This window comes from Mustela lutreola, chromosome 13, assembly GCF_030435805.1.
Source record: "Mustela lutreola isolate mMusLut2 chromosome 13, mMusLut2.pri, whole genome shotgun sequence".
Lineage (NCBI taxonomy): Eukaryota > Metazoa > Chordata > Mammalia > Carnivora > Mustelidae > Mustela > Mustela lutreola.
In genome coordinates, this window is record NC_081302.1 from 80,856,184 (window position 1) to 80,868,056 (window position 11,873).

Here is an 11,873-nt window from a genome sequence, read left to right on the forward strand (position 1 = left end):
TAACCCCTGAGCTGCCACGGAGAGGAGCGCTGCAGGGATGGAAAGCAGACTACTTAATGAACAGCAGTATTACAGTCTATAACATGGCTCCAGATACACCGAGTGTAAGACTGGACCTCAAAGACCTTTTCTCATATAAATTCTTATGCTTGTCATTTTAGCAAAAAGAAAACAGTTTACCTCCTTTATTCTACAGAACTAGAACTCCAAAGAAAGCAGTTTCTATAAGCCAGCAATGTGGTTATTAAATGGAAAGCTTGATGTAAAATGTCCATGTAAATTTCATGCCTATTTAAGCCTAAAGTCTATGCATCCAGGCAAAACCATGCAGCACAGTCATTTGGCTTAACTGTCCTTATTTACAATAACACATTCTATTCCAAAGGATGTTTCCCATATTCCTCTTTGACATTGGGGGACCTGAATCCGTATATCCATTCTATGGGAATTACCACTTTCCAAGGAGGAAGCAAAGGATTCAGATTCTAAATTATGCAACAAACCACATTCCTTCCCTTTGTTGTTTTATATTATGTGAATCATGCTAAGAAAACCATCTTTTGCAGAGTTACTGGCTGTATGGTGATGTTGCTAATGTCAGAAGCAAACTGAATAATCCAAAAGGCAATAGCATTGTAAAAAAAAAAATTAATTTCAACTTGCATTAAAATGGCTAAAGAAGTTTGTTTCCGTGGTATTCTCAGATCAGGATAACTCTGAGAAGCATCATTTGAGAAGTTCTAACATAGAAAAGAAGCTGGAATCTTAAGTCTATTTAAGTGGATCCGCAATATATATGGTCTGATCCTCTGAAATAACCAAGAAAGATATTATGATTTAAAGCCTATATATGATCAGTTGACCTCTGTCTTGCATTTATTCCTGGGGATCTATTGACTTTAAAGTTTTATATAGTGTCCTAACTTTTTTATAAAAATCCTATTAAAGTTTCAAAAGATCCAACAACAACAAAATTTATAGAAAGATAGATCAACAGTCAAAATGCGACCAAATGTTAATAACTGCTGACTCTACAAGAAAGATAGATGGGTGTTCATTGTACTGCTCTCTGAAATTCCCTACAGGTTTGAAATTTTTCATACTAAAAAATTGGAGCCTAAATCTAAAACAAAAGTTTCCAAGAATAGATCTAATAATGATCTGTTTCCTGATAAAATTTTCACTCATCTCCCAAGAAATGAATGAAAGAGAAAAGAAAGGAAATGCCTTGGTTTCCTTCGGAGTCCAACAGAGACAGCATTTTGCCCTTCCTCATGGGCTGTTAGGGGGATTGACTGTCATGATTCATGCTCTCAAAAGATACTCAGTAATCCTCAGCTTGACCTGCTCAGAGTAGCCCCCTGGGAGCACGTTGCCGTCCTGGGCTCTGGGCCTCTGCCCTACTGTGTCCCTTCAGCCTGCCAATCCAGACTCCCCTGACCCAGTCGTCCTTCCAGAAAGCCTTCCTGCCCGCCAGTATGGGATCCCACTACACTGGTGCTCACCCATCAGACCCAGGCCAGCCCTGGGGCAGGACGTCCCCCAGAGCTAGTGTCCTGGACATGGACAGTCCTCCGTGTGGAGACTGGCAAGCTGGAGCCCGCTGTGCTGCCACCTGTTTTTAGAACAAATATTGGGGTGCCTTGTGATGGGGCTCTTTCTCCCCAAAGCAGGGAAATGAGCTGCCCCCCAGTTCCATCACGCCTGTCCCACTTTTCCCCCACTGTGGAACCATTGGTACATCGCGCCTTAGGCCTCCCTGACTGCCAGGGCCCCAGAGCCTTTTCGTGGCTGGAGTTGAAAATGTTTGATGGAGGTCAGTTTGGTTTTTGATGGACCTGCTGGTGGGATGAAGCCTGGGCACTCCCTGCAAGCCAACACGAAGCCTGAGCCCCTGACCAGTAAGGCAGCGCACAGCCCACGGCCGCCCTCCCCTAGTGCTCAGAGCTCCCCTTTCTCACGGAGTCCCACTCGCTGGTGTTTCTCTCTCTTCCTGCAGGGAGAGCCCCAAATGCCCTCTCTCTGAGGACCTATCTTGTGTGCCTGGTTAGCTCCATCTTCTGGCGGGCAAGACCGGAGTTACTGACGACGACCTCTATTAGAGCGTCAGATCAAGGGGACTCCCCCTTACCCGACTCTGTGGGAGAGGAGGGGTGTCAGCAGGAAGCCCGGCCCCGTCTCTCACACAAGCTCAACTTGAGGGATACCAAGGTTGGGGTTGGCAGGGTCAGGGGGTCACAGCCAGAAGATCCTGAGGGTGTGGATGAGCTCTGTCCAGTGCCAAAGGCCCTGGTTGAGGCTCTGTCCATCCTGCAGCTTCCATGAGCAGCCGATGTGCATTGCAAGGGCCTCCCTTGCTCACACAGTTCATGTGGCTCTTGCTGTTGCCACTAAAACTCCATCTGCATGAACACTTGTCTGTCACCCGCTGACCGGCACTGTCCTTGGAGGTTCGTCCCTGAGAGGATGGGGTTCAGCCAGGAAGGACAGGGAGCAAGCCGAGAGGAGTGGCCTGGCCTGTGCCCCTCTGCTGGCCTGGAGCAGGCTCTGGTTGCTCCAGGGAGAGTCTGGGTGATTGAGCCCGGGGGGCTGGAGTGGCGGGAGCGTGTCACCGGACAGGGCATGGGTGAGGTGGGTTCCAGGACACGGGGCAGGGGAGCATCTGGGAGAGGACCTATGAGGGGCTGTGGGCAGCCTCCCCAATGCTCTATGGTCACTCCCAGGGCCCCGACGTCATCACTGCTGGCTTGTCCTCCTCATGATTTCAGGTCTCATCTATAGAATCCCGGATTCCTTCTTTCCAAAGCAATGCTTCTCCCTAATGAAGACAGCATAGAGGAGCCAGCAGCCAGTCCCCTAAAAATGTGGGTAAAGCGTGTTCCAGTGTTTACTGTTTACAGGAATCATTCCTAAAGAAACAGACATTTATGGCACAGACGTGCTTATCGCTTACACTTTGAGAGTCAAATAACTGGAAATGAATTAGTTGTTCAACAGAGGGGTTTCCTGAATGCTGTCACTGAGAATGCCCAAGGGGACAGAGCGACAGTGTCTGTCCACTGAGGGGACATAAGGAAGAACAAGAGCACAGCCCCGGAACCTTCCCCGGCCCACTCTGTCACATACATGTGCGCACATGTGCACACGCACACACACACACACACACACACACACACACACTACACTGAGGGTAAGGCGGAGAAGTAGGATGCCGTGTATTATAGGGGATTGTTCATTGGTAGAAGGAACATGCCTTCCTTTTTTCATCTTTAAATCATTATTTACTAAATAAACATAGTCTGGATAAAGCCTAAAGAACTCTTTTATGACCTAACTTGTTAGCAAGAAATGAGAATATTGAAGATATAATTTTAATATTTGATAACATGCCCATTAGAATAGTTGAAACGTAGACTATCCAGAAAAATGAAAGCATGTAAAGGTGTCTCATGGACCCAGACATTTCTCTCATGGTTTCTGCTTTTCAAGGCATGCTTCAAAATGGGAAACCTAGCTCAGAATGAAAATAGTTCATTTGTGTGTCCTGGTTGCAGGGGTTACAAGTTGTGGGCCTTTGTGATCCAGGCAGTGACATCACTGCCTGTGATCCCCTACCGGGGCCCACTCCTGGTTGGACCCGTACACGAACAGTGCTCCGGTCTGCCATCTCCTCTTCCCCCTTCTGCATGCAAGGACACATCTCATCTGTACACAGTGACCCCAACACACCCCTCGGAACAGGCCCCCAGGGAAGGTCTGGGAGCAGCCAGTGCCCCAGCTTGCAAACACACCTGGTTTCAGACACAAGTCTCTATGCTTACCTGGTTTGGACCTTAGATAAGCCATTGTGCCTGACAGGGATGGTCTTCTCTGCAAAATATGGATGAATCCAGCATGTCTTTCTATCAGATGTCCACAGGCATAGGCTGAATAATAGCTCTGATGTTAGAGGAGTGCTGTCACAGGTAGGAAATACCTCCCAATTTCCTCCCTCCTATCAACTTCTTGGAATCTGCTACTAATCAGATCCCACCCCACAGTCCCTCCTGGGGTGTGTGTGTGTTTGTGTGCACAAGCACACTCGCTCCTGAGTGCACACATGTCTTCATCGGTGCTCATATTCTGGAGTCCCAGAAGACGACAGCCCCACCTACAAAGGGCTGGGTAATAGCTTCTCAAGAACTTAGGCTTCGAATTTTCAATGAAATCCCTTAGTAAGGGACTGGCCTTGGCCCTTGGCCCTTGGCCCTTGGCCCTTGGCCCTTGGCCCTTGGGTGGGAACAAGTTATGCGGATGATAGGGCTATGGATACATCCGAGGGGAGGCACCTACCTGAAGGAGCCTCCTGGAAAGTTTCCATCGACAGACAGGTGCTTGATTGAAACATTTAGGTGTTTACCCCTGTCTGGGACATTCCTGACTTAAAAGTGTTCAAGGGGTGAAGTGGGGTGATATCCCAGGTGTGACAGCATGATCTCAGTATCCTGGTGGTCCGCAGAAGACCAGGTGGGCCCTGAATGCTTCAGAGTTCCCAGACATCAGTTAGGGAAAATGGCTGAAAACCATGAAGCTACATCCCAGCTTTCTACTCTGTAAAGCCCTGTACTCCGAATCACAGCATAGTTGGGTGATCACTTACCTGGGAGTGGTCTAGAAGAAGCAGAAGCCTTGGCGAGACCTCCGACACCTCACAGTTGGTCAGTATGATCTTCATAGTCATCCTATGAGATGGTAGGGCAGGTGTTAGGACCATTTCACAGATGAGGAGACTGAGGCTGGCAGGCAGAATAACAGCCCACCAGTGGCCCAGTAACTGCACAGACAGGAGTTACTGACGACGACCTCAATTAGAGCATCAGATCAAGGGGACTCCCCTTCCCGACTTTGTGGGAGGAGAGAGATCTCAGCAAGGTTGGGCTTGGCAGGGTCAGGGGGTCACAGCCAGAGGATCCTGAGGGTGTGGATGAGCTCTGTCCAGTGCCCATGCCCCTGGTTGAGGCTCTGTTCATCCTGCAGTTTCCATGAGCAGCCGATGTGCATTGTAAAGGCCTCTCTTGCTCATACAGTTCAAGTGGCTCTGCTCTTGCCACAAAAACTCCATCTGCATGAACACTTGTCTGTCACCCGCTGACCGGCACTGTCCTTGGAGGTTCGTCCCTGAGAGGATGGGGTTCAGCCAGGAAGGACAGGGAGCAAGCCGAGAGGAGTGGCCTGGCCTGTGCCCCTCTGCTGGCCTGGAGCAGGCTCTGGTTGCTCCAGGGAGAGTCTGGGTGATTGAGCCCGGGGGGCTGGAGTGGCGGGAGCGTGTCACCGGACAGGGCATGGGTGAGGTGGGTTCCAGGACACGGGCCAGGGGAGCATCTGGGAGAGGACCTATGAGGGCGCTGTGGGCAGCCTCCCCAATGCTCTATGGTCACTCCCAGGGCCCCGACGTCATCACTGCTGGCTTGTCCTCCTCATGATTTCAGGTCTCATCTATAGAATCCCGGATTCCTTCTTTCCAAAGCAATGCTTCTCCCTAATGAAGACAGCATAGAGGAGCCAGCAGCCAGTCCCCTAAAAATGTGGGTAAAGCGTGTTCCAGTGTTTACTGTTTACAGGAATCATTCCTAAAGAAACAGACATTTATGACACAGACATGCTTATCACTTACATTATGAGAGTCAAATAACTGGATATGAATTAGTTGCTCAACAGAGGGGGTTCCTGAATGCTGTCACTGAGAATGCCCAAGGGGACAGAGCGACAGTGTCAGTCCACTGAGGGGACGTTAGGTAGAACAAGAACAGAGCCCCTGAACTTTCCCTGTCCCACTCTGTCACAAACATGTGCGCACACCCCCCCCACACACACACACGCTACACTTAGAGGGAAAGGCAGAGAAGGACGCCGTGTGTGATGGGGATTATTCCTTGGTAGAAGGAACGTGCCTTTTTTTTTTCATGTTTAAATTATTATTGACTAAATAGATATAGTCTGTATAAAACCTAAAGACCTCTTGATGACCTAACTTGTTAGCAAGAAAGGAGAATATTTAAGATATGATTTTAATATTTGATAAGATGCCCATCAGAATAGTTGAAACGCAGACTACCCGGGAAATTGAAAGGATGTAAAGGTGTCTCATGGACCCAGACATTTCTCTCGGGGATTCTGCTTTTCAAGGCATGCTTCTAAATGGGAAACCTAGCTCAGAATGAAAATAGTTCATGTGGGGGCTTCCCGTGATCTCTGTTCTTTCAGGAACATTCCTATGTAATAAAATGTTATTTGTATAACAAAGTTTGAAAAGAGGGGAATCACACTTATGTTCTGCAGACACACACAGAAGGCCATACTGTAGGATTCCAGGCAGAGGAAAATCCAAGTGGAGGTGAAGTGGCCGAGACAGAGAGCAGAGCAGCGGTTGCAGGGACTGGGCGAGGGACAGAGCAGTGAGCGATGAGGAGCGTGGGTGTCTCTGTGACAGAAACGTCGTAGAATGACATGGTTGTGCAACACCCTGAATGGACCTAATGAGACCTCCATATCCCACTGCAAAGAATGCAAGTAAAATGTTATGTAAACTCAAGTTCTACTGTCTTTAATTAAATCTAGTATGTAATTATATACATACACACAAAAGAGAAGAAATACAAAAAAAGCAATAAGGGGGATGGGAAAGACACGCTTTCTGGTTGTAGCAAGCACAAGGTGCTCCTCGGGAGCGAAGCATGCTTGCTCCACGGAGGCAGGGGGCGGCAGCTCGTGGGCCGAGCCTGTTTGCTCCACGGAGGAAGGTGGCGGCAGCTCGGGGACCGAGACTGCTTGCTCCACGGAGGCAGGTGGCGGCAGCTCGGGGACAGAGCCTGCTTGCTCCACGGAGGAAGGTGGCGGCAGCTCGGGGACCGAGACTGCTTGCTCCACGGAGGCAGGTGGCGGCAGCTCCGGGACCGAGCCTGCTTGCTCCACGGAGGCAGGCGGCGGCAGCTCGGGGACCAGGCCTGCTTGCTCCACGGAGGCAGGGGGCAGCAGCTCGGGGGCCGAGCCTGCTTGCTCCACGGAGGCAGGGGGCGGCAGCTCGGGGACCGAGCCTGCTTGCTCCACGGACGCAGGGGGCGGCAGCTCGGGGGCTGAGCCTGCTTGCTCCACGGAGGCAGGTGGCGGCAGCTCGGGGGCAGGACCCTGCTGGTCATCCAGGAAAGTCAAAAGGCCTGGTGGCTCTTCCGTGGCAGAGAAGTGAACGAGGGCCCTGACGACCATCTGCCCTGGTCTTCCTATCCCATAGTGAGCAGCCGCAGCAGGGATGGCGGGGACCAGCTCAGGCCCCAGAGGTGCAGCGGGTGCCAGAGTGGCTGCTGGAACCACTTCCCGAGACACATCCTGATCTGGCTCCGGGGCCGGTGATGTAGCTCCAAGAAGAGAAAGCATCATCAGCTTGGTTGACTTCCCTCTCGCCTTTCCCTTTCCCTACCACTCAGCGTGGCCTGTGTTCAAGACCCAGCCCCTGGAAGGTGTCCCCAACAGAAGCCCATGGGGACAGGGATCTGAGATAACCCACTCCTCTCGGCCCAACTACAATCTATGGAGGCTTCCTCAGGGTGGCCCACCCTGCCTCCTCCTCAGGCCCACATCAGTTACCCCCAGTCCTCCTCACCCCCAGCCTCTGGCTCTGTGGTCTCAGCGCGCTGCCTTTCTGGCAGCAGAAGCTGGGCACGGCGCAGCAGGTCCGAGCCAGGCGCATTGACCTGCAGGTAGGCCAGTAGAGCATGCAAGTTGGGATACTCTGGAGGCTGCACAAAATCCCCTGGATACCTTTCCACCCACATATCCAGGATGGCATAGACGGCCCTGGGGACAGACATGGAGGCAGAGAAGTCAGAGGACAGGGTATGCATCCAAACCAATATCCCAGGGAACCCCTGTGGGAACCTGGGCCCCTGGGATTCCAGCTCCTGTCCGAGACCAGTCGGACTCCTTGTCCACCTGCGACCTGGCAGTCCTGCCTGAGACAGGCCTGCTCCCACACGGCAGGCTGGCCAAAAGCCTCTGGGAGTGGGAGTCCTTGGTCAATGGGGGGAGCCTTTCTGGACTTTTTAGGGGAGCTGGACACACTCCTCAGTCTGTCTCCTTGCCCATGAGCCATTTGAATTCAACTGCATGTGTCCAGGGAGGGGTGGTGTCTGGCCTCTTAATTACCCTCACTGCACTCGCCTCTGCTCCGTGAAGATCCAACCGAGGAGGGAACAAAGGGACTCTGTCTCTAGCCAAGCCTTCCCAGGACCCTCCCCATACCTCCACCGTTACCTCCTCTGCCCAGTCACTAGGTGCCATGAGAGTGGGTCTGTTTCCACTGACACTCACCTCCCACAGGGTGTGGGATGCCTGCTGCTCCCTGGGCTCTACTGGGTCACCACTCTCCCTGAGCCCCCTCTGAGCACCGAGTGCAGGTGCCAACAGACTGCTGTGCGATGCTTCCTAAATTCTGCATTCTGGGTCCCAGAATTGGGGCAGAGAGAGGGCTGGGAGGGGGCAGGGATGGAGCATGACCCACTCAGGGGTTGAAGCTGTCCTCCATGCCCCTCTGCTCACACACCTACCCCAGCTCCCCAGGGCACCTTCCCAGTTTCCAGTAGAAGCTCTCAGACCTTTACCGTAAAGCAGGAATCACAGAGGTGTGCGTGAAGGTCCAGTAGCCCCTCGAACTCACAGTACCCTTACTGCCCTGCTGGAGAGGGAAGGCCCTCCTGGAGCAGCCAAAGCTTACTCACATGTTGCGCTGGTCCTGGGGTCCGCCGACCTCGTCATACGTGGAGTAAACACATCCGAATCTAGAGGAGGCCAGGGGGCATCACATGAGATGTCTGTGGATGTTGGCTCTCACCGCCTGACCCTCGACTAGCCTGCAGCCCTGGGGTGCTCTCTGTTCTGTGCAGGGATCCCATTCAGCTCCGAGACAATCGCCTCCACCTACTGGGGCTTCCTGAATGCTTGCTGAATGAAAGGGCCCCAACCAGCCCATCACCGACATCTGAGTTGCCCTGGCCCCTGCTCACCCTCAGGGTTGCCTGCTCTGGATTCACCCACACACAGTCCCCAGAAGGAATCTCAGATCTCCCTTTCAGTGGCAAAGGAGCCCAGCTCAAGATCACAGTGAGAGTCAGGAATGAGGCAGAGGTTTCATCATGAGGGGCACGGGAATGTTCAAAGAGCATGCCCACAGGCCCAACAACAGACTTCTCCACTGGCGCAGGCTACCAAGTGTTCTTTCCCTACAAGACCCCACTGAATCCCTATAATACCTCTGCCCCAGTTAGGAGCAAGGGAAGCTTGGGGAAGCTTGGGGTCCTGCCAAGTCTCACAACCAGGCATTGGCCAAATCCCACGGAGCAGTTAGGGGCAGGGGAGGGTGCTCACCTTGCAAAGAGGAGGCCCAGCACCTCCTGGGTGGTAGCAAGGGTGCGATGTATTTCGAGAAACATGTGAACATAGTTTAGATCTTCTTTTATGACGGCAGCCACCAGGTAATCTATTATGGCCTCCAATGAACTGGCACGAGTGTTCCATAGTATCAAGGTCTTATTCCTCTTCCTGGTTGAGCCATTTTCCCCCTGAGGTGAATCAGAGGAGACATGAGTCAGTGCTGTGGCCACCAGGAGGGTTGGGGCTTGGAGGGCAGAATGAGCCCCCAGATCTCAGGAACTTCTACAAGAGGTGGGACAAGAGAGCCCAGAGTCCGAAAAAGAATCGGGTGACTCAGTGTCTCATTGGGTTCAGCCTAAGACTCTTGGTTTTGCTTCAGGTCATGCTCTCCCTGTCCTGAGGCTGCGTTCCTCGTAGGGCTGTGTCCATAGGGCAGTGTCTGCTTGAGGATTCTGTCTCTCCCTCTGCTTCTCCCCACTCTCCCCCTGCCTCCCTCTCAATCCATCAATCAACCAATCAATTAAGAACCCTTTAAAGAAGGGGTGTCTGGGTGGCTCAATGGGTTAAAGCCTCTGCCTTTGGCTTAGGTCATGATCTCAGGGTCCTGGGATCGAGCCCCGCATCGGGCTCTCTACTCGGTGGGGAGCCTACTTCCCCTCTCTGTCTCAGCCTGCCTCTCTGCCTACTTGTGATCTCTGTCTGTCAAATAAAGAAATAAAATTCAAAGAAAGAAAGAGAGAAAGAAAGAAACCTTAAAGGTAAAGAGAAAATGTTCTTGGTATCCATACAAAGAATTGAAGAAAATGATGTCTGAACTTGCTAGTATCTCAGGTCCTTTTGTGAGCGGAGTATTGGTAGCACGTCCCTGCATGAGTGGCATGGATCCTGTGATTTCTGATGACATAGCCCCATTGTTTTTATTTTTTTGAAAGATTTTTTATTTATTTTTTTGACAGAGAGAGAGAGGTCACAAGTAGGCAGAGAGGCAGCCAGACAGAGAGGGGGAAGCAGACTCCCCGCTGAACAGAGACCCCCCCCCCCCACAACGTGGGCCTCGATCCCAGGATCGTGAGACCATGACCTGAGCTGCAGGCAGAGGCTGAACCCCCTGAGCCACCCCGGCACCCAACATATCTCATTCTTGAGATGAGAACACAGACGTTTTAGGTGAGAGGGCTTAGGATAGGAGGGCACGGAGGCTGTAGGATGCAGCACTGTTCATTAGCCACAGAAGGGGATTATATCCAGTCCTGCCCCTGTAAAGGGCTAGATGCCGGTGATAAATGACTGGCCTTCTGGACTGCCGTGCAGGGCAGTGAGGCCCCTCTTCCTCACCCTAGGGGCCCCAAAGATGTGTTCCATCAAAACAAAAGCACAGAGCAAGAGACAGAGTACCATGGGCCCCATGTCCCTTTGGATCAGAATCTCCCAACTCACTCTTGCAAATGATCATTTGCAAGATTTGTATAACCTGAGGAAGGACTGTTGGGCCAATGGAGACACCTGGGAGCATGAGTTAGGAAAATGCCTAGGCCAGGGCAAAAGGAGTCTAGATCAACGGGATGAGACCTGGTCTAAAGTCTCTTTAATGATACTCCTATAAGTATGTGGACAATGGCAGTGCTTCTGTCCAAGGCTTGGGCAGGACCATGAGGGCCAGTTTGGGGAAGAGATGGGGTGCAGATTCATGGGAGTACAGGACTCTAGGAGGCCAGGCTGGCTTCTCGGAAGTGGGGCCCTTGGTGCGGCATGGGCGCCCCAGGGGTTGGGTCTCCCCAGCACCTGCACTCACCCTGAGCCAGCGCCAGACTCTGTTGTCCCTGTGCGGCTTCTTGTCTTTTGGGGAAGGAGAGCAGCGGATGTCAACATTCAGCTCCTGCACCATGTCCTCTGGAGCGTTCTGTCAAGACAGTGCCCGGCAGCCAGGCAGGAGACCTTAGAGCCCTGTCTGGAGGCGTTTGCTAGTCTTTAGACCCAGGGCGCTCCATTCCAGACACACCACAGCCCAGGTGGCAGAGCCCTCCCCCAAGGAGAGAAACGTGGCCCAGCTTCAGGGCCTTGGATGTGCTCTGGCACAGCTAAGAGGCACCTCAGGAATCCCCGGTGCACCCAGCCCACCATGACATTGGTGTGAACAAGAAGGGATCACCAGGGTATCCACTGTGCTCACCCTCCTCCAGCCCATGGGCGGGAACCCCTACATATCCCTCCTCCCCTCAAAGTCCAGAGGAAGGGATGGGGCTTCCCTAGGACGGTTCAGAGGGGTGGGCATCGCCTAGTCTCCTCAGTAGTAAGTACCTTATGGCGTCTCCCTCGAAACATCCTGAGGCATCGCGGGGGTGGTTTCAGCCAACTTCTGCAGCATGGGAACAAGCCATTTTCCTGGGGGTTCTGGTACCCAGAGCCCCGGGATGTACGTAGACAGGACGAAAACATCTTTCTGTGTCAGACGTTTCTGTCCAAATAGCCCT

The 11,873-nt window shown here is 52.3% G+C and overlaps 3 protein-coding genes across 12 annotated transcripts in view; all 3 read right to left on the reverse strand.

Annotated features, from left to right (window-relative positions):
- The window catches only part of LOC131813469 (ral guanine nucleotide dissociation stimulator-like), a 145,596-nt gene extending 140,289 nt beyond the window's left edge, over nt 1-5,307 (reverse strand). The window contains exon 1 of one of the 2 annotated variants that reach the window (XM_059143754.1): nt 4,640-5,307. The gene's annotated coding sequence lies outside the window, so the exon portion shown is untranslated. Of the gene's footprint in view, nt 1-4,332 lie in introns of both variants that reach the window. The other variant, XM_059143755.1, reaches the window with a different exon arrangement.
- The window catches only part of LOC131813650 (ligand of Numb protein X 2-like), a 156,498-nt gene that overhangs the window by 32,656 nt on the left and 111,969 nt on the right, over nt 1-11,873 (reverse strand). The gene's annotated exons all lie outside the window — the stretch shown is intronic.
- The window catches only part of LOC131813467 (ral guanine nucleotide dissociation stimulator-like), a 161,632-nt gene continuing 156,316 nt past the window's right edge, over nt 6,558-11,873 (reverse strand). For all 9 annotated transcript variants that reach the window (XM_059143730.1, XM_059143731.1, XM_059143739.1 and 6 more), the window contains 6 exons: nt 11,701-11,758; nt 11,195-11,302; nt 9,397-9,590; nt 8,751-8,810; nt 7,637-7,830; nt 6,558-7,391 (listed from right to left, as the gene is read on the reverse strand). In XM_059143730.1, coding sequence (XP_058999713.1) covers nt 6,568-7,391; nt 7,637-7,830; nt 8,751-8,810; nt 9,397-9,590; nt 11,195-11,302; nt 11,701-11,758 — 1,438 coding nt within the window. In that variant the 3' untranslated portion in view covers nt 6,558-6,567. The remainder of the gene's footprint in view (nt 7,392-7,636; nt 7,831-8,750; nt 8,811-9,396; nt 9,591-11,194; nt 11,303-11,700; nt 11,759-11,873) is intronic.